This window comes from Mobula birostris, chromosome 7 (genome assembly GCF_030028105.1).
Source record: "Mobula birostris isolate sMobBir1 chromosome 7, sMobBir1.hap1, whole genome shotgun sequence".
NCBI classification, from domain to species: domain Eukaryota; kingdom Metazoa; phylum Chordata; class Chondrichthyes; order Myliobatiformes; family Myliobatidae; genus Mobula; species Mobula birostris.
The window spans coordinates 112,667,561-112,693,663 of NC_092376.1; the positions used below are offsets into that span (position 1 = coordinate 112,667,561).

Here is a 26,103-nt window from a genome sequence, read left to right on the forward strand (position 1 = left end):
TGAAGGGTCTTGGACCAAAAATGTCAACTGTTTATTCATTTCCTTAGATGCTACCTGACCTGAGTTCCTCCAAAATTTTGAGTGCTGTTCTGGCTTTCCCACATCTGCAGAATGACTTGTGTTTGTGAATCCCTTCCTTGGTTTGTTCTCTCCAAAATCTGTTGCCTCACACTTCATTAAATTGAAGTTTATTCTCTGCTTTTCTGTCCACCTGACTTGTCCATTCATATCTCCCTGGAGGCTATAACTTTCTTCTTCAGTGGTACTGGTATTTGAAACTGGGGAATTGTCAGTTTGTTAACCTAACATTTTGAGCTTATAGTTAAAGTAATTGAACAGTTGGAATCTCCTGCCTTCTGTTACTGTCTTGCTCAGTGTATCTACATGCAAATATTTTAATGCTTTGTGCATTTTTATATGCCTTGAGACTTCATTGCATTATTGAGTACTAAATCTGATTTTCAAAATTGTTTTTCTTACTCTGTAAGGCTCTTAAACACAAGGTCTCACCCATTTTCTCAGTGTCAGCTTATTTGCTTCAATGGAGATTTCCTTTCCAGTAAACATATTTGGTCCACTTTTGCTAAAGTAATCTACAGTTGAGTAAAATAGGCTATTTTTTTTGGTGAAGGGATCTGCATATTACTACTCTATGGTGGTGGGTTGAATGATTTGGTCCTTTGTTTCTTTTCGTGTTTTTCTTATGTCCTTGTTGAAGCTTCCAATATATCATCCATCTGCCTTAAGCAGACATTTCTTTATCTGGTAGTAAATTTTTAAAATTAATTATCACCATCTTATCAGAAATTCCTGTAAGTAAAGACAAAGAGCTACATTTTATACCTTTTTTCTTTGTTGATGTTTTACTTAAAGCTATGGTACTTTATGGCTTTGGCTTCTCCACCTTATTCATCAACTTGCTTGTATTTAAACCATGCCTGCTATTGCTGTCTGCCTTCCAGCCTTTTTATTTGCCTGCCTTCCTGCCCTGTTTACTGATTCTTTACCTTCTGTTTCCATTCTTACTTCTGAATCTGCACACTGTTTCTCATGCCCTGGCAAACTAAACCCCTCCAAAATGAGTGAGCACACCTCAGGGTGATATTGATCCCAGTTCTGTGGCTGTGCACTCCCCAGGATTGATTAGGTTCCATCTCCACCAGAATCATACCTGCAGACCACAGGAACCTAAATTAATCCTTCCTATTTGTTCCCTCACACTATCTTCACTTTCCTGTATTTGATTATATTGTTTCATTATTGTCACGTGTACCAAGTTACAGTGAAAAGCTTTTGTTTGAATACCTTCCAGAGAGATTATTCCATAGACAAGTACACCAAGGTGATAAAATGGAAATCCATGCAGAATGTCGTGTTACAGTTGCAGAGAAAGTGCAGTGCAGGTAAACATGAAGTGTAAAGGGCCTGATGAGGTAGATTGGGAGATCGAGTTCCAGTCTTCGCATGAGAGATCCTTTGAAGATCTAATAACAGGAGGAAAGAAGCTGTCCCTGTGCCTGGTGTTACTTGCTCTCAAGTTTTGTTGTATCTTCTGCCCAACAGGAAGGAAGTAAAGAGAGAATGACCAGGGTGGGGGTGGTCATTGATTATGTTGGCTGCTTACCTGTGGCAGCAAGAAGATTTAATGGAGGAGAAGCTGGTTTTGCGTAATGGACTGGGCTGCATTCACCACTTGGCAATTTCTTATAGTCTAGTCATCACTTAAGATCCGGACACCTCCAAACTTGGAAGTGAAGTTAGAGAAGAATTTGGCAACACAATCCTGAATGCATGGGAAGTACTTTAAGATTGAGGACACAGCCTCACAGGGCAACTGTTTTGATTGTGGTCTGTTGCACAGGAAGTCAAAAATATAGTTGCAGGAGTGGGTGCAGGATTCTACATCTTAGAGTATGGAGATGAGTTTGCTGGGAATTATGTTATTGAAAGGCAAAGCTGTAGATCATAAATAGAAATTTCATGTAGGTGTCTTTGTTATCAGCATGTTGCATAGATGAGTGTACGCCAGGGAGATGGCATCCATCATGGAGCTTTCTTAGTGGTAGATGAATTACAGTGGGCCATGGTTGTCTAGGAGGCTGGAGTTGGTGTGTCCTGACCAGCCTCTCAAAGCACCTCACGATGGTGGATGTTAGAGCTACCAGGTGGTAGCCATTAAAGCATCTTTTTTTTTCACACCAGACTGATAGTGGTCATCTTAAAGCAGTTAAGAACCTCAGAAAGGAATAGAGAGAGGTTACCAGACACCATCTTTCTAGGCCGAGACTCGTCTCTGCAGCCCCTGGACTGTAAATGCACCGAATGAAATTTAGACTACTGTTTATTCTCTACAGTCACTTTCAATACTATAGTTCCAAGTAAATGTATCTCCAAACTCCTAGATCTGGGTCTCAACACCCTCCTTTGAAGCTGGATCCTTGACTTTCTGACTAACAGACTGCAATAAGTAATGATAGGCAACAACACATTTTTCATAATTATTCTCAATAATGGTGCCCCACAAGATTGTGGCCACAGCCCCCTACTTACTCTCTATACATCCCAACTCTGTGGCCAAATTTGGAATACAAGAAGGAGATGGAGAGCCTACAGTAACATAGTATCAGAGCAACAACCTTTCCCTCAATACCAGCAAAATGGAAGTGCTGATTATTGATTTCAGGCAGGGTGGGACGGTGCACATCAGCAGTGCTGGAATAGAGAAGGTTGAGAGCTTTAAGTTCCTAGGAGTGAACATCCGTATCTTGTCCTGGCCCAACCATATCAACCCCATAACCTCGACTTCCTCAGGAGGCTAAAGAAATTTGGCATATTCCCATTGACCCTTACCAATTTTTATTGATGAACCATTAGAAAGTATTCTTTCTGGATGCATCACAGTTTGGTATGGTAACAGCTCTACCCATAACCTCAAGAAACTGCAGGGAGTTGTGGACTCAGCTCATCAAGGAAACCAACCTTCCCCTCCGTGACTCTGTACACTTCTCGCTGCCCCAGTTAAACCAGTCAGCGTAATCAAAGAGCTGACCCACCCTAAACGTCCTTTCTTCTCCCCTCTCCCACCGAGCAGAAGATACAGAAACCTGAAAGTACTGTATGTACCATCAGGTCCAAGGACAGTTTCAATCCCACTATTGCAAAACCATTCAACAGTTCCCAAGTATAAAGTGGACTCTCAACCTCATTATGACCTTGTGCCTTATTGTCTACCTACACCACACTATCTCTGTAACCAACACTTAATTCTGCACGCTTGTTGTTCTTCCTTGTATCATATCATATCAATGCACTATTGTGATGAATTGATCTGCGTGGATGGTTTTTCACTATCTTGGTACATATGAAAATAATAAACTAAATCAATTCAACAATGTCTGCAAATATTCATAGAATAATACTAACTTGTAAAGCTATCCATTCTATTCAGAACTCTCAAATAATTAAATCCTTGCTTGCTGCTGCAATACCAAGAAAATAAATCAGACATAAAAGCGATAATTGACATTTGGCAGTGACATTCTACAACAAAATTATTGAAATTGAACAACATAGTTTCTCTTCCAGAAACTAAATTAATCAAGCCCACAAATACTGTGGCTACAAGAATAGGTTAAATGGCAAATATCTTGTAGTGTAATTTATTTCTTAAATCTCCCCAAACCATGGACCATCATTTGCAGAATCCAAGTCAGTATGTGTTTGAGAAAAGATTCAAATACCCAGGTGAGCGTAACTGCACCAGCATGCAGGAAAGTGAATGCTACTTAGAACAAAGCGGCCACTTGTTCAGCAGTCAATTCTACTTCATGGTGCTGCAGTATCTACAAAATGCACTGCAGCAGCTTGGAGGCTTCTTCTGCAGTAATTTCCAAACTGGTGACCCTATTAACCCTGAAGGACAAGAATAGTGGATGCAAGGGAGCTTGGGTTCCCTTCCAAGTGCCACAATGTTTTTGGTTTGGAAATATTAAGTTCTTGCTTTATTGTCGTTGAGTCTGAATTACAAAATCCTACCCAAAAGTACTCTGGGAGCATCCTCACGATTCCTACGATACAGAAAGATGCCGCACTAATACCTTCTCAAGAATAATTGGGATGGGTAGAAATTGTTATCTTTGCCACTGATACTTGTATCCATTAATTTCTTGTGCCTGTTTTTAACGTGATTCCCTTTTAGCCTCTCCTTATTCTTTAGCTCATCTACCATAAACTTATTCTCTACCCTTGTGTAAAGAGCAAATGGAAGTTAATAGTTACAGCTCAGTTGATCATATGGCTCAGCTGCTGTGCTCTCAGCTCTTTTACCAAGGGTTGGTCCATTACCTGTCACTCACCTGCAGACCCTGTTCTACCTTTCTCCTGCTCCCTGCCCTCTCACCTAACTTCTCTGTCATCCTTCCCCTATTTGCCTTCTACAAACTCAACAAATAGTTTGTGTTATTAAGTCGGATCCAGCAATTTAAACTTACTGAAGTACTAAAGTAAATGCAGAATTTCCGCATGTGGCTTATTCAGCTTTTTGAGCTGTCCACCATTTCGTTGAATCATGCCTAATCTGTACAACTCTAAATAAGTAAACTAATGATGTTGGTTTTAAGACGTACTTAGATTGATACCGCTGTTTGGAGGGTGGATCTGAATACTATGTTTCCATTAACTTGGTTGGGAAAAAGTATTTTTTTGCTTCTGAAAAGCCAATAAGAAGCTAAGAACTAGAAGTAGAAGCTGTTAGTGAGCTATTCAATCCCTTCAACTCTGCTAGTCAGTACCATTTTTCTGTTCTAAGCCCTTGATTCCTTCAGCATCCAAAATTCAATTGATTTCTATGTTGAATATACCCTAGCCTCCACAGATGCCATGGGAAGCAAATTCTCCTATCCACTAGGTGAATAAGTTTCTTTGGTGCTCAGTGCAGAGTGGTCTACACCTTGAGCTGTTTCTCCATCCTTAGAACCAAAAGTCACAACCTCATATCTATCCTGTCAGTTCCTATAAGGAATTTTTATGTTTCAATCAGATAATTTCTCCTTTAAATTTGAATTATAGGCTAGGTCTGTCTGCATAATCTCTCCTCTTATGATCAACCTGTCGAACTATAAATCAATCTAATGAATGTTCACTGCTCTCCATTTAACATGGTTCCTAGACCTCATCTGTTCTCAGTATTCCAAATGTGGGCTCATTGATGCTCAATATAATTGAAGCAAAGCCTCTCTTTTACACAGGGCCAGTTGCCATTTGCAATTCCTAGTATTTTGGAAGATGACAGATTCTCCAAAGACACCTCTTTTAAAAACCTTGGGATACATAATCAGTCCTGGGGATTTATTGGCTTTCAGTGCCATTCATTTCTTCAGTAATTTGTTTTTTGGAGTCAATACGAATTTCTTCCAGCTTTTCATTCTGCCTATCCTGTTGTTCTCCACACTTTTCAAGAGGTATTTTTGGTGTCATCTTCTTTGAAGTTGAGCACAAAGTATTTGTTCATTTGTGCTTTTGTTCTCTTATCTTAGTGTATAAAAGACTTGGATTTTTAAGTGTGACTACAAGTGATGATAGCATATTCACTTTTTAGCACTGTTTTGATTTTGATGCAATGTCACTGTTTGCCCCTTCGAGGCACATATATTCTTCTTGAGGTGGGAAGTCAAAAAAAATGTCATTAGTTTAAGTGTCATTAGCTTGCACTAATTATTCTTTGTCTTATTGCAGACATGCTATTGAGGTGAACAAAAGAGATTACAGAGCTTGGTATGGACTTGGGCAGACATATGAAATCCTCAAGATGCCATTTTATTGTTTGTATTATTACAGACGAGCTCATCAGTTGAGGTAAGGGAGTGCAGATGTCAAGACTGCAACTCAGTGAAAACTTAAATTAATATATCTTTTGCATAGTTTGCCCAAGATGATATTCAGTTATAGATTTGTTTTCACAATAGGATTTTTTGACTGATTTTTTGAACTAGGCCTTTGCAAGAATAATTGAAATGGGGGAAATTATTTTTTACATTTCAGCCTTTTTTGAGAATTTTGTATTGGTTCTAATTTTGTTAAATATCCTTACTTTGTCGGACATTACTTTTAAAGGGTACTTGCCATCGAACAATTTTATTAGAATTGTATATGTATATTCTGATCAAGAGCTTGATGACTTTAAACTAAAACAAACTGTAGCCTAATGATTTGTGAAATTTCTTATTTACATAATTTATATAATGTATTCACAGCATAAAGCTTGGTGTATACTATATTAAGCTGATTGAGGAGTACTCAATATTTATTTATTTAGAGGTACAGAATGGGAAAGGCCCTTCTGGCCTAACAAGCCACACTGCCCTGCAACCCCCCCAATTTAGGGAGTCCTTGTGCAGGATTCTCTAAAGGTTAACTTGCAGGTTGAGTGGGTGTTAAAGGGGCAAGTGCAATGTTCGCATTCATTTCGAGAGGACTAGAGTATAAAAGCAAGGATGTAATGCTGAGGCTTTATAAGGCATTGGTCAGACCGCCCTTGAAGTATTGTGAGCAGTTTTGGTCCCCTTATCTAAGATGGGATGTGCTGGCATTGGAGAGAGTCCAAAGGACATTCACGAGAATTTCAGGAATAAAAGGGTTAAGTATGAGGAATGTTTGATGGTCCTGGTTCTGTACTCACTGAAGTTTAGAAGAATGCAGGGCGTCTCATTGAAACCTATTAAATATTGAAAGGCTAAGATGGAGTAGATGTGGAAGGATGCTTCCTATAGTGAGTCTAGGATCAGAGGCCGCAGCCTCAGAATAGAGGGATGTTCATTTAGACTAGAGATGAGGAATTTCTTTAGCCAGAGGGTGGTGAATCGGTGGAATTAATTGCCACAGAGCAACTGTGGAGGCCAAGTCATTGGATATATTTAATCAGGGCGTCAAAGGTTATGGGGAGAAGGCAGGAGAATGGGGATAATAGATCAGCAATGATGGAATGGCATTGCAAATTCAGTGGACCAAATTGCCTAATTTTGCTCCTGTCTTATGGTCTATTTAACATCACCCTAATCAGAGGACAATTTACAATGACTAACTAACTTACTAATTTACACCCTTACAATTAAGGATGAATATCATCCCAATACTTTGCCTCGTTCTCCAAGTTATCACCATCTCAATTATTGACTTTTCTCCACAGACCCAATGACTCTAGAATGCTCATTGCATTGGGTGAATGTTATGAAAAGTTGAGCCAGCTAGCTGAAGCCAAAAAGGTAACTTCCAGGTTTTTATTCAGAACTTAAACTTTTAAGTGCAACTACAAGTGATGATGCCGTATGAGAACTGTGAGACCTGTTTAGACAGGGCTTTAATCTCATAATTCACTTAATTGTTTATAATAAAAAGCCAGAACATTTTAAGACCTTACAAGTGTACTTTCGTATTCTGACATAGTCTCATTTTTTTAATGCTGACTTCATTTAAATTTTATTGTAATTAGAAATGTTTTATTATTCTCTTAACTGAAAATTATTTGTGACCAAATTAATTATTTACAACTAATGGTCACTCATTTTTAAGAACATTGAAACTGATTAAGCATTCTGTATGCTCTGTTCAATACTGAAAACAACCTTGTAACACTGTTTAGCAGCCTGATTAGCCTTGAGAATATTAAGATTGTTATTTTGGTATACAACTGCATAGCATTATGTTCAACCTACTTTTGAATGTCATCTGAAAATTAATTATTTGTTTTCCTTTCTAATTGCCAGTGTTACTGGAGGGCTTTTTCTGTTGGTGATGTAGAGAAAATGGCTTTGGTGAAACTAGCAAAGTAAGTACCAGTGAGTGGGTAGTGTAGTGTTATCCTTCACGGTTAAGAGAATGTATTGTGAAAGGTGTTTTTCAATATTCTTTTCAACTGCCAAGATGTGAAATGCCCAGACAATGCAAACCAAGCAGCTCACTGCAGTCTTCAGTCATTCAGGGTTTCACTTAGTGATCTGTGTTGCTGTGACCAAATGTTAACATTTTCTTTCATCATTTTGCAGAATTCATGAGCAGATGGGTGAATCTGATCAAGCAGCTCAGTGCTACATCAAATATGTCCAAGACATCTGTGATTGTGGGGTAAGTTTCTTCTGCATGGTTCACAGGCAAAGCAGCACTGATTATATAGTATCTGATGCCTTGAATTCATGATGGGCTTTATCATACTGGCACTCCATCTACATCACTTAAAAGCTTTCTTGTAACATTTGATGACAAATAGAGCTACCAGCTTTCAGAATTCAACTCTTAAAACAAGTAATCAATTCCAGCTATCTAAAGACTTGTTAGTTCGTGATGGTGTTTTTGAGTGAAAGGAAGTTCTCCCCCCTCACCACCTCTTAACCATAGCAGCTAATTCTGAGGCCAGGGTCAATTTTGATAATACAGTCACTCAATGGAAATAGATACAGATGATGTCAGAGCCAGTGAGCACTGGTAAAGATCAGGATGGTAATCCTAATTGAGGTACATTCCTGAGTGTAGAAAGTATTTTCATTATGATTCAGCCAGGTTACAAGCTGTATGAGAATGCACAATGCTGATCCACCCATAACATCTTCCTGTGCAATGTAGTGAATATTCTTGCATCACTTGAAGGTTGTGGAAAATTAAGTTAGGAAAGAAGTAACATTATATTGTAACTTTATTTTGGTTGCAGAAATGCAGCTCTGCATGAGTGAAGGACTTGCTCTGCTGCAACAAATTACACATCCTCTAATATTAGTCTTGTAATTTACAGTTGAGTAAATTCAGTATATGTACAGAACAATTCAGATGTCTTTTGGCTCCATTTTATTCTCCAAGTTATTCTAATTTAATTTTGTTCAAATCTTTAGGAAATTCTGGAGCATCATGAAATGAGCACTGCATTTCGGGCCTTGGCTCAATATTATTTCAAATGTAACCGGTGGGATGAGTCATCAGTCTGTGCACAGAAGTGTTGCGATTACAATGATGTAAGTCTCAATCATGTATCTTTTTAGAAGCTAGAGTAGAAGGAAACTTATTATTTGGTGGGTATAGAATCAGGAAGTGTGCAGGTTGATATAACTACCTAATCAGTGAAAACTGAATTAACATATATGCCTTCCCAGATTTGGGTTTTCAGTATGCATTTGATGGTTTGGGATAGGGGAATGAAGGGATATGACTTCTGTACAGTTGGTTAGATTAACAAGCCATTGAGAACACCAAAACAGCAAGTAGCTGATCAGCATATTCAAAGATTGACCTATTTTCTGTTTTTAAACAAGAATTAAAAGAACAGTTTTGGATTTTAAGTGATTTTTTTTTTCAGACTAGAGAAGAAGGAAAAGCTCTGCTCAGACAGATTTCACAACTGCGAAACCATGCTGATGCATCACCAACAACTGTGCCTGCTGATGTATCAAGGACATTTGGCCCTGGAGTTAACACTCCCTCTACAAAATTACCTCCACTCAACCTTTCCTCCATTACACCGTGAAACTACAGTAAAACAGACTCTAGCTGTTTGGAATGAAGACTACTACTGGCAATTGAATCTGCAGTTTAATTTACTTTCATTCATCCATTTCTGCTCAGTAAATATAATACTTTCACACTTAAAATCTACTTTTAAGCATCTTAATTGACTTCATGAATGTTGATGGGAAATGAAAGAATTTCAGCTGGACCTCCAGATTTGAGACTCATGACCTGAATTCAATCCCTGGAACAGATCAAATCAAAATACAAGGTTCAAGCTGTTACATTAGTTAACTGGTTAGAGGAGGGCATTACTGTAACAATTCACTTAAGTTTGGGTTATGTAAAAAAATGGGTGAACCATCTAAAAAGGCTGCTTCTATTAACTGTAAAATGTAGCCAATCTTCCATTAGATTCAAAAGAGCCTAGAGTTCCATTCCTACTGTTATGTTAAAATAAACCCAAAGCTACTTGAACAACTTCACTTGGATATACTGTAGGCTAAATAAGTTTGTTAAAATTTCATTGCAATTATCTGATGTTGCTGGATATGCATGCTAATATACTTCAGAACAGACTATAGTGTTAAACAATTTTAATTTCCCTCATTTCATATCTATGCACATCAAGATGCAAGCATTACAAAGTTATACCAACAGTAGTGTGTGAAGTACAAGACTGGGGGTCTTATTTTACAAATGCTTTTCTTTTTAAAATCTCAGCTAACCAAAGCACACTTTATGTAATGCAGTGGTTACCTGTCCAAAGTCTCATTGAACAGTTAAATTTTTCATTTAACTGCTTTGATTTTGGTTGTTAGGCACAAGGCATTCATTACATAGTATGTAAACACATGTCTTAATAAAAATAGTAATAGTGCTTGGGATGTGATATGTAACCATTATCCATTGCATTTGTATTAAATGATTTAATGTAAATACCACAAGAACATGGATTATTAAAAACCAATTTGTTCAACATTGTAAGGCACAGAAAACTCTTCACATTCTCAGAAAGTGGAAACTCATGATAGTTTACAATTTTTTGGTGCAAAATGTTTCCCTTCAACTGAATAATCTGAAGTTCTTTGGAATATATAGGAAGCACAAGGTTAATTCAAATTATTTAAAATAGAAGAGCTTTACATATAACTAGCTCAAAAGTTCAAGGTTAATACTTAATGTATATGCAGATGTTTAAAATACAAAAGATCATCCCATGTCTCTACAAAACAAGTGGATCAACTTCATTGAAATTCTTAATTCTACTTTTTCCAAAAGTGATCATTCTTGCCCATTCACACTTAATTCCCTATAAACCATTTAAACAAACACTTTCTGGTACACAGTCTTCCAACACCATATCCACTCATTCTAAAAATAAAAAGCACCATTACCATCTTAACTGTCAGATAACCATGGAGAAAATCCTTACTATAAATAGTTCATTGAACCTAATTTTCAAATGGAATATAGTCCATAAGCCAACTGTGACCCACTAATAATTCACTTGATATTTTGCTTCCACACGATGTAGTGGCTTGTCCAGCTTTGCCCGTGAACGCAGAATATAAGTGGAAGGAGTGGCAGCACATTGCAGGTTGGCACGCCTCAGTGGGGTCAGGAAACCAGCTAGGAAGGGCTTCTTTTCAAGGGGTGGTTGATTTTCAATGTTGCCAGCACACCGACGCTTGTTGCAGCCAGGAACCTCCTGGAGGTGGCGGACTGTGTGATACTGCTCTGCAATGCAGGTGTTTTTGCGTTTCATGTCCATCTTCAGCAAAATCATAAGTTTCTGTAGCTCTGCCAATGTGTGATCCTGCCAGAAAGACATTCAATATTAAGTTTCCTAGCAAAAGTAATTACCAGGGACAGTGACATTACATTAATATGGGAATTTTGTTTTGCTTTTCTTGCATAGAAATTCCCAGCCAGACACAAATTAAGGGAATTTACTTATTTGACCCAAATCACTAAAAACAAAGCATCAAGCTCCTTCAGCCTATATGATGCTGCACACCTTCCCAGAGCAGTGACTGAACTCAATAGAAAGTCTAGTTGATAAAAAGCATGTTAGATTTGATACTAATCAATGCAGACTATCAAAACCCAGTTCATATTTCTGATCTGTTTTGATTTAATTCAATTATAGATAGCATATCTATGAGAATTAGCATTGAAATTAAACAGAAATTCTTCCACTAACATGTTAATAACTTAGTCATATTATGATTGCTTTGAACTGTCAAATGACCCAAGAGGAAAAACGATCACTTCAACATAATCAATGTCTGTTACTTTTATAGGAATGCAAGACTTGGCATGTTGAGGCTAAATTACATCTCTAGGACCACAGGTTTCTTAACAACACCCAGAGTTAAACAAGGGTTTTACTCAAATCTTTCAATTTTTATTACAAGTCACCGTTTCACACTTAGTGACTTGCCACAGCAATGTACAGAGTGATCCTACAACTCAATATTCAGCTTTATTCTCAAATCAACAAAAATGCTAGCTTTAGCTGGTGTTTTGAAGTGGGGAAATTCAAACACGAGATGAAATCACCAGAACTCAAAATGAAAGGTTATGCACTTTTCCCAAAAACAATGGGAGCAATGGAAAAAGGTTTTTTAAAAAAAAAAAATTAGCACAACACTTTACAGTACAGAAGACCTGGGTTTATTTTACACCCGCGGTTTGTAAGAAGCTCGTTTGCTCTGTGACTGGGTTCCTGCAGACACACTTTAAATGTGTTAGGCCTGTTAGTGAGGTACAGAAAGGAAACACTGGTGGTGCAGGTAATTTGAAGAGAGTTGGAGTGGTAGAAAAAAATAAGTTACTAAATTTTTTTTCAGGGAGATTCACAAGAGCTCTTTCAGTGTATTGTGCTGCTTGGTTTCTGCACCCAAGAAAGATTTATATGGCTTGATGTCAATTAAGCTACAGTTGCCTAAATTGCCCAAACAAGAGATAGAAGAAAATTGTTGTTTGTCCATCGTACGTCAATTGAGGACCTCGACACCCTTATTGATGGTGTCGAGACTAGCGCGTGATTTGGATTTAAGTGAGGGAGAGTTGCGCAGCGTCAGCCTCACTCTCTCTTCCCAATTCCCATCTGGATCCAGTGGCAAGACAGAGTCGATATGGCTGGAGATGGGACTAGGCGCAGTGGATGACCAGGACATCTTCTGTGTCTTGTCCTGCTCTACACGTTCCACGACGCTTGCAGAGACTGCTTTCTTGACCGTTGGATCTTCCATTGGTGTCGTCCGCTCAATCTGCTGGAGTCTGTCTTCACATGCTGGGATAGACAACTCCCTATCTCACCGAGGGTTTGAGACCTGTCGGCTACCCTCACCTGGTTTAGCCGGCTTGTCGAAGCCGTTGCCTGGGGTGTGGCCGCTGTCACATGCAAACAGCTACGGGGAGCCACAGGTGAGAGCTAAGTGCCAGGTGGGGACCAAAGGTGGACTAACCGTCTTGAAAAGGATGCGACATGTTACCCCACCCAGAAAATTACTATGTATTCACTATATATCTCAGCCTCCAGTGAGATTTTGCCAAAGCAGATACCAATAGGATGCTTTCTCCATCTGAAATGTCCAGAACCAGGAGGCAGAGACCCAGAGGAATTTGTACTTGGACCACAGCTTTCCAAAACACCTTCCATGTATTTATCCAAACTTCTCTTAAATTTTACAATTGAATCCAAATTGACCACTTCCACTGGCAGCTCATTCTACACTTGCTGAGTTTATTTCCCTCTCGAGTTTTCCTTCAATATTCCACCTTTCACCCTTAACCCATGACCTCTGCTCAGAATTCCAAATACCTTTAATCCTTTGTTGGAGCTGTGGATATTCAGTGGTTGAGGTTATTCAGCTTTGGATACTAAGAAAATAACAATTTGGGAACCAATAGAGAAAGTGGACCTGAGCACAGCATTATTCACGTCAAACTGAATGACGGAGCAGATTCAATGCAGAGTTGCCCTATTCCTATTTGTGAGCAGAGTTGAGACCCTTGTTTAAGAAAAGACATACTGTCATTGGGGAGGGTTCAGAGGGGAATCACAAGAATGATTCTGAGAATGAAAGGCTGATTGTATATTGAGTGATTGATGGCTCTGGGCCTTTAGTCACTGGAACTTAGAAGGGTGGGGGAGGATCTCATTGAAACCTATCAGGCATTGAAAGGCCTTGATAGAGTGGATGTGGAGAGGATGTTTCCTACAGTTGGTGAGTCTAGGACCAGAGGGTACAGCCTCAATACCCATTTAGAACAGATGAGGCAGGATTTCTTCAGCCAGAGTATGGTGAAAATGGAATTCGTTGCCACAGGTGGCTGTGGAGGCAAAGTCTGTGTATATATTGCTGAGATTGATAGATTCTTGATCTAATCAGAGCATGAAAGGTTACGGGGAGAAGGCAGAAGATTGGGGTGGAGCAGCCATGATGAAATGGGCCAAATGATCTAATTCTGCTCCCATGTCTATTTCTCACGGCTAGTTTACTTTGTTGCTCAGAAGCCGAAGCCGAAGCCAAACCCAAACCCAACAGCTCACCACCACTCCTCGAACCTGGAAAAATCATGCAAAGTATTTTCTCTATTTTGGAAGAGAAACATTGCTAAAAACAGAACCTACCAACTGCAAATATAAAAGGCAGAAGATTGCAAGTAGATCTGTTTAGGCTATTGTGGTTTATTTGATAAGTTTTTTTCCTTTTGAGATAACTGCATTCAGATCCCTCCCAATACAAAAAAAAAAAGCAGCTTTCACAGGCTTCACACTTTTACCTGAGCAAATAGTTCGGAAGTATTATACGGACATGGTTGCGAGGCTTTCCACATAACTACATTTCTGAACATGTGTGAACAACCAGGATCACTGTGGGTGGGATCTATTCTCAGTTTTCCAACGTACCTGTTTCAACATTAGATCTTTGCATTTGGCTAGAGTATGTCGCAGTTTCTCTGCTTCAGTGTTATGGCAACATGCTCTCTCTGATGTTTGCAATATCTGCTCTATTTTCTGTAACTCCTTCTGCAACGTTTTTGCATGCTGAAAAATAGATACGTAGATTACCAAATGAGTAGAATCATGCATATTTGTAATAATTATGTAAAATAACCCTAAAAGAAACAGCAAGCATTTCTGATCAATGACTTTTCATCAGGGCAATGAGGCAAGGTTTTCAATTCTGTGCAAAACCATCAAGAAACCAGCTCACATGTAGCAGTTACCCAATAACTTGATCTACTTGTACTAATCATACAAATCAAGCATTCTCATTGAGCTCTGTTCTATATTGGTGCAGATCAGATATTAGTTCCTCACTAGTATCATGAAGCAGCTATTAGTGGGAATTCAAAGTATAATTATGCAGTATTGTAGCCACAGAATTAGAAGGTTAAATATGATAATGCAGACCAAGGAGGAAAACCAAAACTTACCTTCTGTCCCTCTTCTAGTTTTCGGTCTGCGTTATTTGTAAGGTGTTTCACTCCAGCAGGAGGCTCCACCATTTCTTTGTATCGCTTCAATTCTGTTAAGGTAGCCAAAAAGCAAGTACTTCATTAATCTACCAGGCAAACTTTTAGTCCAAAATAGCAATGATAAATGACAAAAGGTGCTAGTGAAATCCACCTTCAAAATACTCATCTGGAAGGGGTAGATGTTTAAAAAGGTACTTTTCTATTTTGTTTCCTGACTAATTGAAGACAGAATGGCAGACTGCTTTAATACTGAATTTCTTCAAGTTGGAAGCATTGTTCCTTAAAACACTATAGCACATTACAGGCCCTTTGGCCCACGATGTTGTGCTAATCATTTATTAAACTACTCCAAGATCAATCTAATGCTTCCCTCTCAGGTGCCTATATTTTTCTCTCATACGTGTTTATCTAAGAGTCTCCTAAATGTCCCTAATGTATCTGCCACTCCCACCACCCATGGCAGAACATTTCATGCACCCACCATGATGTTAAAGAAATACACCCACATCTGACATTCCCTCTATACTTTCCATAAATCACCTTAAAATTATGCCTTCTCGCATTAGTCATTTCTGCTCTGGGAAAAGACTATAGCTGTCCACTATCAATGCCTCTTATCATAATATGCACTTCTATCAAGTCGTTTCTCATCCTCCTTCAGTCTAAAGAGAAAGCCCTAGCTTGCTCAACTTTTGCTTATTAGGCATGCCCTCCGATCCAGACAGTATCTTGGTAAATTTCCTTTGTACTTTCTAATGCTTCCACATCCTTCATCTAATGAGGTGGCTAGAGTGTAGTTTAACTAGTTTTATAGAGCTGTAACATCACCTTGTGGTACTTGATCACTATCTCCCAACTATTTTAGGCCAACACACCATATGCCTTCTTAACTACCCTGTTGATTTGCATGGCAATTTTGAGGGATCTATGGATGTGGACCCAATGATTCCCCGTTTTTCCAAACTGCTAAAAATCTTGCATTGATCCTGTACAACCTTTCAAAGTGTATCACTTAACACTTTTCTGGATTAAACTTCATCTGCCACTTCTCAGCCCAACTCTGCAGATCAATGTCTCATTGTAGCCCAAGACAACCCTCTGCACCATCCTACAATACCACCAGCTGTGTCATCTGCAAACTTACTAACCTACCCTTCAACTTCCTCATCCAAGTCATTTATAAAAATCACTTAAGAGCAGAGGTCCCAGAACAGTTCCATGCAGACTACCACTGGGCACCAACCTCCAGGTGGAATACTCTACCACCATCCTCTACCTTCTGAGGAAAACCAACTCCAGATCTATATTGCCATACCTCCAGACTTTTGAAGGAGTCTACCATGGGGAACTGCGAAATGGGTTACCAAAATATACCACATCCACTGCTCGACCTTCAACAATGCCTCATCGTTTCCTTGAAGATTTCAATCAGGTTCATGAGGTGCAACCTGCCCCCTCACAAAGTCATAATGAACATCCATATATCAGTCCATAGCTCCTAATACTCAAATCCCATCTCCAAGAATCCTCTTCAATAGTTTTCCCACCAATAACAGAAGACTCACACGTCTGTAATTCCCCAGGATTATCCCCATGACCTTTCTTGAGTGAAGGAAGAGCATTTGCTACCCTCTAATCTTGTAGCTGGCGTGGATGCAAAGATATAGACAAAGGCACAGCACTCCTTTCCTTCACTTCCCTTCGTGACCTGGGGTATATCCCATCCAGCCCCGGGACTTATCTATTCCAATGTTTTTAAAGTCTCAGCACATCCCTTCTTAATGTTGACATACTAGCCCATTCTACGCTGCCCTCACATTCATCAAGGTACCTCACACTGGTGACAACTGAAACAAAAGTATTCATTAAGGTCCTCCCTTACCTCCATGCACATTTCCTCTTTTATCCATGATTGGTCACTAGTCATCCTCCTGTTGATACATGTAGAACACCTTGGGTTTTCCTTAATGTTACTCACCAGTGCCTGCATGTTCCCTCCAGATGCTCCCAAGTCCTTTCTTAAGCCACTTCCTGGCTACCGTACAACTCTCAAAAAGTTGACTGGCTTGCTTCTTGATCTCTATTCAAGCCGAGTTCCTTCACCCTACTATCCTTTCCCTGCCTCAATTAGGACAAATCGGTATCCCATGCAAGTGCACCCTAAACAACCTCTACATTTCCATTCTATAATTTCTCTTTCCCAAATTCCTACCTACGAGCATCATACTTTTACATACTGTCTGCTCCTATCCCACTAGTAAGAAAATGGTTTACTGTGACTACACACTTAGAACCTCTACTCTAACACAACATATCCATTCAACCTGACATTAATCATGCAAAATGGACTGACAGCAACCAGGGGTTGCTGCAAATTGAGTGATGCTGCTGCTTCTGCCTCGCTGCACTGAACTCTCCTCATAAAGGAATGTTTATTTAGTTCTGTAAATGATTTGAAACCACTTTTTAAAAACATCGAGTAAATTATTCACTTTTCAGTAAGTGATGTAAAATTCCAAAGTCTGACCAGATTTACTGCTTATGGTTAACAAAGTCCCAAAGTAAACTGGATCTATCAACCAGTTTCTCCAAAAGTATTCACCTTACATTTTGAAATAGAGTAGGGCTGACCACAAAGTGGTTACCTATTAGACAATCCTTGCAACATTTCTCTCCTCTTTAGCTATTTTATAGATATAAGGACATTACCAGACCAAATACACTCACCCTCTGCATTGAAAGCTGCTTCAGCCTTGCTTTGTTCCAGCTCTGCTTTTGTATTCACCAGCATCAGCTGAACAGAATGCAGCTCATTTCTGAGGCTCACACTGGCCAAACGAGAGGACCGCCTCTTTGGCTGACTAGTGGACTTTCGTTCCGCCTTCAGTTGCTGAATAGTTGCTTCCAGTTCCTGTATTCTCTTTGACTTGAGGGAGGAGGAAAAAAAGAAGAATCCAAGCTTACTTCAGTGATGGGTAAATTAAAGATTCACAAGCATTTGGAGAATTATAGTCAGCATGGCCTCATGAGACTGTTTGAATTTTTTTTGAGGTGGTACATCGATGAAGGCAGAGCAGTGGATGTACTGTATATGTATTTTGGTAAGGCATGTGATAAGGTTCCCCAGGGTAAGCTCATCCAGGAAGATGGGCATGGGATCCAGGGCATTTTGGTTGTGTGGATATAGAATTATCATGCCCAAAGAAAGCAGGTAGTTGTAGATGAATCATATTCTGCCTGCAGGTCAATGATAAGTGGTGTTCTTCAGGGATCTGTTCTTGAATTTTATAATTAACTCAGGTGAGGAAGTAGAAGGGTGGATTAGCAAGTTTGCAGATGAATGTGAAGGTTGGCATGTTGTGGATAGTGTAGATGGTTATCTTAAGTTGCAATGGGACAATGATAGGACACAAAGCTGGACTCAGAAGTGGCAGAGGGAGTTTAATTCAGAAAATTGCAAAGTGATTTACTTTGAAACTCAAATTTGAAGGCAGAATGGGGTTAATGGCAGGATACTTGGCAGTGTAGAGAACAGAGGGATCTTGAGGTCCACCTCCCACAGATCCCTCAAAGTTGTCACGCAAATTCATAAGAAGGTGGTTAAGGTGTATGGTGTGTTGGTCTTCATAGTCGGGGGATTGAGCTCAAAAGTCACAAGGTAAAATACTGGCTGGACCACACTTGGAAGTAATGTGCTCAGTTATGGTCACCTTATTAAAAGATGTGGAAGCTTTAGAGGGCGCAGAGAAAATGTACCAGGATGTTGCCAAGATTAGAGAGCATGCTTTATGAGAAGAGTTCGAGCAAGCTAGGGCTTTTTGGAGCTGGGGGGGGGGGAAAAGAGAACATCAGAGGTGATTTGATACAATCCTGGCTTGCACAACCATATTACACATAGAGGGCAGCATTACATTCCTTACTTTTATGTGCAATTCCCCTAGTAATCAAGTCTCCCAATGACAAGGGGAGCATTTGAGGATCTCATCTCTGATTAAAGAAAAGCAGGATTTTTTTTTTTTTTTTTTTTTAATATATATATAAATTGCACTTAATTTTGTTCATGAACAATTCAGTCAGCTTGGAGAACAGTATGCTGGGTATTGTAAAGATGCAAAAGGAAAGGTAATAACATTACAGAAATTGGAAGACAAGTTTCAGTATGGCCTGCCTAACTGAACAGAAATAATAGTTGTACACTTAGCATCCTGACAATGTGACAAAGAACAAGTCTAGAGATCCCACCAGCCGGGCACTCTAATTAAAGTTTGTTCATTACATTCAGCTAACAGCTTGACCAGTCGAATAACTTCATAATCCAACTCCTTAGATTCTTTTCATCTGCAGAATTCCTGTTGTTTGCGCCCTTAGATTCTTCATATTTTGGCATTTATTGCATCACAATCATCACTGGCAAGGCCAAAGTGAGGTTGGCTTGTTAAAATGTGGCCATTTAAGAAGCTGCCCTTTCTGGAGTGGCAGCAAACAGTTGCTCTTGCCAGAGAAGTCACCAGGCTTTTCTGTCCAGTGAGCAACTGCAACCAAGCACTGTAACTTAATCCATACTCCTTTCCAGATGGGATCATTGAGGAATCAGTAGCCAGGTCCATTCACTACAGACTGAACAATAACAGTGGTTATGTAATTGGATAGTTATCTACAGACGTGAACTAAAGATGAGTTCAAATCTTATGACTTGAAGAATTTTCATTTAATTCCACTTAGTTGACTGCCTTTCTTTGGTCCTCTGGGCAACATGCAACTCCAGACATACGTAACAGCCCCAACTGGCAGTAGATTATTTAAGGCCAATGAGGGATGTTTCATATTGACTTTAATCTTTGCTTCAAAGCCAAGATCCTGGGTTACTGCAGACAATTCAATATTATTAATTCTAAAATTATGAATGTATCTTACCAATGCTTTATCATCACCCATTTCATCATCAGATTCAGAACCTTCCTCTTCAGCAGAAGATTGCTGATAATAGAATTTCACATATTCTTGGTAATTTTTCATCTTTGCCTCAAAGGCATCTTCCAAACGATCTTTTTGTTCTTCAAGTTGTTCACTGAGGGGATAAAAAGGGAAATGTGAGATTCATCCCAATCTCACAAGGATACTACTTTCACTACCCTGGAAAATAAAAAACAAACTGAATCGTTCACAATGTAACAGGGACCAAATAAGAAATTTTTAATGCAAGGCTATTATTTTTAGGATCTACTTTAAAATAATGACAAAAGTAGCTTATATTATGAAAGCAGGTTTAATAGTACAATATGCTTCTATTGATGTTGGACAGATGGAGAACAATAATAACACAAGTAATTACATACAAATCACCGTGCATAGTTGTTATTCGCCCTGCAGCTGTCACCTCAGACTTCTGATTGTAGCAACTTGTTCCTGTTGCTTACAAGCTGAAACTGGGCACAACTCAAACCCCATTAGTGGTTAAGCACTATGCAACAATGCAAAACGTTTCTTTTAGAAAAGCACATCTGCAGATGTTGGAAATCCAAGCAACACACATAAAAATGCTGGAGGAACTCAGCAGGCCAGGCAGCACCTAGGGGAAAGAGTACAGTCAACGTTTCTGGACAAACCCCTTCAGCAGGCCTGAAACATTGACTCTTTCCCATAGATGCTGCCTGGCCTGCTGAGATCCTCCAGCATTTTGAATGTAGCACAGAAAGTTATTTGTTTTGTTTCTACATGATGGATCTCAATTGACAAATTACTAAATCTCAAGGGATATTGACAGGTTTGGATTTGTCCAATTAAAATATATATTTACCATATTACCAATCTTCACTAATATTGTAAAAATGACAAAAGTAATCACAGACAACAATTTTACACCATACTTGGCAATAAGTACCTCCAGTGTTTCTCCATAGCATTATATTGTTCCATCATTTCATTGACAACACTTTGCCTGATCTCACTCTCCATCAACAGCTTCTCCTGTTTTTCCTTAATCAAATGCTGCTGTAGACATTCAATAATTTTCTGCAATGACTAAGTAGTAATTGCATGGTTAATTAGATGACAAAAACTGAATACAAAAAAAAAAAAAAAAAATCAGGATCGTTAGTGGAGGGCAGAATTGTTGACAATTTACATCGCGTACACAGAGATAATAAAGATATCAAGTTAATTAAAGGTTAGCAGTTTAACAACACTTTCACAATTTGATTTACGCATCCATAGCAACTGAACTAGTAAAGCACACACTCACTGAACTGGTTACTTTGTCCAATGAAGCCTGGGGCTGTGTATTCCTGAATTCAGTTCCAAAGGAGAGGTGATCCCTTGATTCATACAAGTTATTTACTTTTTTTTATTATTAAATAAAAGGGCTTGACAGGTTAGGGTTTTGTTATCCCCAGCCAGAATATTTTAAATTAGGAGTCATGATCTCAGAATAGGAGCTGGCTTGGTGGGACAAAGATGGGAGAAGATTTTCCTTGCCCAGAGGATAGTAATACCTTGCAATTCTCTATAAGGAACTGCAAAGTTTCAGTCACCATATTTTTTAAAACAAAGAAAAATCAATAGGTTTTTGATTATGAAGAACATTGGATGAGTACAGGAAAATGGCATTAAGGCAAAGGGTTAGTCAATTTGATTAAAGGGCCAAATAGCCTACTTCTGTTTATGATATAATATGCTTTTAACAAATCAGGTAAAACACAATTGTGCAAGTCTATTAATATCAGCTGCCTTTAGAAGTTTTACTACAACATAACATCCATTGTGACATTATTCAGTTTAATTTATACTTATTCCAATGCAGAAATGAGAACTGTAAAGACAAATGAAGAGGACGGGTGATGTTTTGAGTCACCCAAGACAAGTGCAAACAGCAGTTACAGCAGAGATTCTGCATCAGTATGCAATGTAAACCCACCTCCTTGTCCAGTGTGCTGATATTAGGGTCACTTTCATTATCATTCTCTTCCTCATCATCATATTCCTCCTGTTCTTCAACTGGTTCTTGTGCATTGCAGTTGTTCCATCCATCCTGTTCTCGGAGTAGTGATCGGATGGAAGGATATAGCTTCATAGAAGGCGCTTGTATCAACTATGGTGATAGAAATAGCAATCAATATATCCAATTCAACTGGGTTTACACAGTAGATAACTGTAGTTTGAAGCATATCACACTATTTTCTAAGCTTTGCCTTCCAGTAATAAGTGAATGACAGAACAAAATTTTAAATACTCAATGGTTTGATTTCCTTTCAAATTATAGAAGGTCAGGAAAAATTAAAATGAACAGACTGACTTTTAATTTACAAGAACAACATGTTATGACGATTTAATACATTTCAGGCATATTAATGGGGGATAGATATTGACCAGGACACCAACTATTCATCCAAAGAATGCAATTGTATCTTTTATATTCATACAAAGCAATAAATCGGCTTTAGTTTAACATATGTGCGAGTGGATAACATGTTCAATATTGCAGCTCAGCTTCAGTTTTGCACTAGAAATCAGCCTAGCATTACTGCTTGTATCTATGAAATGATCTTAAACCCAGAGCCTTCGGGCTTAAATGAGGAATACAGTGGATTACGGTTAAATGGGCCATCGGTTAATCAGGGCAGCGGCTTTATTTGGAACAACTCTTAAAGAACAAAAGCTAATCAAGAAAATACGAATTCCCTTCATTTATTGGGACACTAAGCCACTTAATTGGGTCAAGAGACTGTTGCCAAACAGTCTCTAAATAGCGTCAGTCATATGCATTTCGTGGCCGTTAGACACTACACTGCTTCGAGTGAACAGTTCTTTTAAAAAAAATAGCATCAGTTATGTGTTCGTTCAAAATGCAGCACATTTTGACACTGATAGCAAGAAATAAGCAGCAAAACAATTCAGTGCTGTTTTGCTCACTGCAGTTTCAAGCATTCAGGTTTGGAGATGCCAGGAATGGCCGTGAGTGAAAAGGAAACTATTTTACTACTTTAACAAATTAGGAACTAGAAAGAATTTGAAGGTATCGACAACCATCTTTAATTTGCAATGAAAATGAAAATTTGTAGGATGCAACCGTCAAAAATATTATAAGACAGTCCATTATCTGCACTGATTTTGTTCATTTACAGTGAGAATATCACAGCAAAGTACAGTGGATGAATTTCTCTGTCATAATTCTTTGACTTGGAGAGAACATTGTTGGAAAAATATTATAAGATACTTCAAGACCCCATATCAGGAAAAATATAAAGATACAAATGTGACGTGTTGGAGAAGATGCGGCTCTAAGGAGGCAAATAATTTCCATGTTTTCTGGGATTGTCCTAAATTAAGTCTATATTGGGAAGGTATTCATAGAACATTAGTTAAGGTACTTAGGACCCAGATACCTCTGAACTTTGAGACGCTCTATTTGGGGCATGTACTGTTTCTTGAACAGAAGGAAGATATAAAGTTGCTGCAGGCCCTTTTAGCGGCAAATAAGAAATCAATCGCTAGAAAGTGGCTAAATCCAAAACCAGCTACATTAGAAGATTGGCACGAAATTATCTTGGAAATATTTAAAATGGAAAAGTTGACTTACTCCCTGAGAATTCAAAAAGAAAAATTTTATCAAATCTGGAATAAATGGATTGAATATATAACCCCAATGCGAGCAGACTTTAGATGACTCTCCTAATGATTTATACTGCTCTTCTCATCAACACAGTAATATTGCTAACGTAAGCACCCCTAGTCTAAATGTTTACTGTTTTTGTTTTTTTTTTTGGAAAATAGAGAATTAATACAAGGAAAAGATTTTGGTAAGGGATAAAAAATGATAAAATTAAGTAAATAGGTACATAGGGATTGGATAATTATGTTTGGGGGCAGGAGCAAGTATGAACAAGTTAGGATATAAACACCTACAATGGTTTTACATAGGTTTACATACAACATTTTGGACCAGAAGAAATGTTCCAGAAGAGATGTATGGAAACTATTACTAATCCACTATTATTACTATTTTTCTTAACAATTAATACCATTACTTAGCCTAATAGATTAGAATTTCCACTGTACATAATTATTTAAGTGTCTAATTTCTTTTTATATCATCTCAATGTGTACTTAAGAATGTAAAAATAATTATAGTTTTATACATATAAAAAAATGGAAAAGGTTATACATGGGAAAAAAGTACATGATACTTGTGAATTCCTTATCCAAATAAAAATAAAATTTCAAAAAAAAAAAATTTCTCCGTCAATAACTATCAGGAACCAATACACACTTTTATAGTACTGTGGTAGTATTGGTAATGTTCTAATTTGTTTTGTATTTTAAATACATAATTTGTTACCCAGTTAAGTGATAGCTTGCTGTGTTTATTCCTTTTTAACCATTTCCATGAAAATGCAGCTAATTGGGGCAAATGCTCAATTGGGCCAAAATGTATTGGTCCCAATTAACTGGAATCCACTGTACAACCACAGACTACAGTTTACACACAAACTGCAAAAAAAACTTAATGTGCAGATAATAGATAGGATTCCGAGTAGACTAATGTTTATCAGCTACAAGAGCTGTCATTTATCAACAACAGCTGTGGACTACTCACCTGGCTGGCAATAGCTGAAAATTTCATGACTTGTAATGTTTCATCATATGTGGATGCACACTGATTAATGTTCACAATCATACAGGATTTTCCACGGTTAGAGAAAAACCCTTGGAATACACGAGTCAATTTACTGTCCCGGAAAGGCACCACATTGGGCTTTGATCTGCAAATGCAGTAAACAAACTTCAAGAACCTGGTATTTCTGAACAAGTTACTAGGTCAAATACCAGAAGATGACATTTCAGCTGTTTGCAAGGTGGCAGTCTTCACCTTCTCCTCAGGCAGTCCCTCAGGGTTTGAGATCAGCCCGCTTCCAGAGTGGAAGATGCCAACTACATCATATTTATTAACATGGGCCCAGTGTCCAAAAAAATTAACTCTGTCATAGATGGTCCCAAGCCCAGCTGCAAAAAAGAGGAAGGTTGGGCATGAAGCTAACAACCCCATCCTGTTTAAAAAAAAACAGAGCTAGAAGCTCCAAAGACCTCATCCCTCGGACAGGAAGGATGCACCAAGATGGGTTACACCTGGGAAAGCTTGAAAAATTGGCCCAGAACAGATGACTCTGGCAAGCTGCTATCAGCAGCCTAGGGCCCAGTAGGGGTGATGGGCTTAAGTAGTGTCCAAATCACCAAACTAAATCAGAAACAATAAGGTATTTTTTCCATAATTATCCGAGAGGCCAATTTTCTTGTTAACTTCTGATATTTTGTTCTACCATTGTTATAAATTTTAAAACATTTGCTTTCAAAATGTTTTGTATCTTTGTGACAGTTTTACTTCTTTCAGTCAATTAGCCCAAACAATTGTTTGAAAGATGCTCCATTAGTGGTTGCGTTACAAGACAACAAGCAAATTAAGGGCAGGGACAATGAAAAAAAACTGCTTTAAAGTAGATAATGCTGCACATACTTGATCTGCTGATTCTGACGCAAGGCACTGATACACCTGCCGAGAGTGTGCAGGGAAGTGTTGATGTTTGTTGCCTCCTTCATCCTGTTACCACACTTCTGTTCTTTACAGCGTTCAGAGCCAGCCAGGTCACACAAGGTTAATCTGGAAAAAAAAAATGGAATGAAGCTGTGTTCCGGTGTATTTCTGATTACAGCAAGTAAACATTACTTCCTCTACAAGCAACACACACAAAATACTGTGCAAACTCAGCAGGCAAGGCAGCATCTACGGAAAAGAGTAAAAGTTTTGTGCTGAGACCCTTGTGAAGGGTGTGAAGTGTGCCCGTTGTGTGTGTGCTCGCGTGTGCATTGATTGGATTTCCAGCATCAGGAAACTTTTCTCGTCACTCTGCTATTACTTCCTCTAGGTGGCCGCACAAGATAATTACCAATTACTGTACTATTTAGCAGACTTGTGTCTCTAACTTATCACAAAAATTTCTCCTAACACATTAACCTGCCAAATTTTTGTTTCAAGCTTCATTTGGGAGGTCATGGAGATTAGGGCAAACAAATTCATCAATGAAAAAAAAAGGGCAGTGGGAATTTGGAAAACAATGCCTCGTTATCAGA

The 26,103-nt window shown here is 38.6% G+C and overlaps 2 protein-coding genes across 6 annotated transcripts in view; one reads left to right on the plus strand and one right to left on the minus strand.

Moving 5' to 3' along the window:
• The window catches only part of cdc23 (CDC23 (cell division cycle 23, yeast, homolog)), a 35,334-nt gene extending 24,898 nt beyond the window's left edge, over nt 1-10,436 (plus strand). For both annotated transcript variants that reach the window (XM_072263609.1, XM_072263610.1), the window contains exons 11-16: nt 5,734-5,853; nt 7,184-7,259; nt 7,761-7,822; nt 8,040-8,118; nt 8,877-8,996; nt 9,338-10,436. In XM_072263609.1, the coding sequence (XP_072119710.1) occupies nt 5,734-5,853; nt 7,184-7,259; nt 7,761-7,822; nt 8,040-8,118; nt 8,877-8,996; nt 9,338-9,505 (625 nt within the window). In that variant the 3' untranslated portion in view covers nt 9,506-10,436. The remainder of the gene's footprint in view (nt 1-5,733; nt 5,854-7,183; nt 7,260-7,760; nt 7,823-8,039; nt 8,119-8,876; nt 8,997-9,337) is intronic.
• The window catches only part of kif20a (kinesin family member 20A), a 50,480-nt gene continuing 34,428 nt past the window's right edge, over nt 10,052-26,103 (minus strand). For 3 of the 4 annotated variants that reach the window (XM_072263606.1, XM_072263604.1, XM_072263605.1), the window contains exons 10-18: nt 25,490-25,633; nt 24,575-24,740; nt 21,896-22,069; nt 20,864-21,003; nt 19,897-20,050; nt 17,710-17,908; nt 14,941-15,032; nt 14,411-14,548; nt 10,052-11,305 (exon numbers count right to left, since the gene is read on the minus strand). In XM_072263606.1, coding sequence (XP_072119707.1) covers nt 10,985-11,305; nt 14,411-14,548; nt 14,941-15,032; nt 17,710-17,908; nt 19,897-20,050; nt 20,864-21,003; nt 21,896-22,069; nt 24,575-24,740; nt 25,490-25,633 — 1,528 coding nt within the window. In that variant the 3' untranslated portion in view covers nt 10,052-10,984. The remainder of the gene's footprint in view (nt 11,306-14,410; nt 14,549-14,940; nt 15,033-17,709; nt 17,909-19,896; nt 20,051-20,863; nt 21,004-21,895; nt 22,070-24,574; nt 24,741-25,489; nt 25,634-26,103) is intronic. The other variant, XM_072263608.1, reaches the window with a different exon arrangement.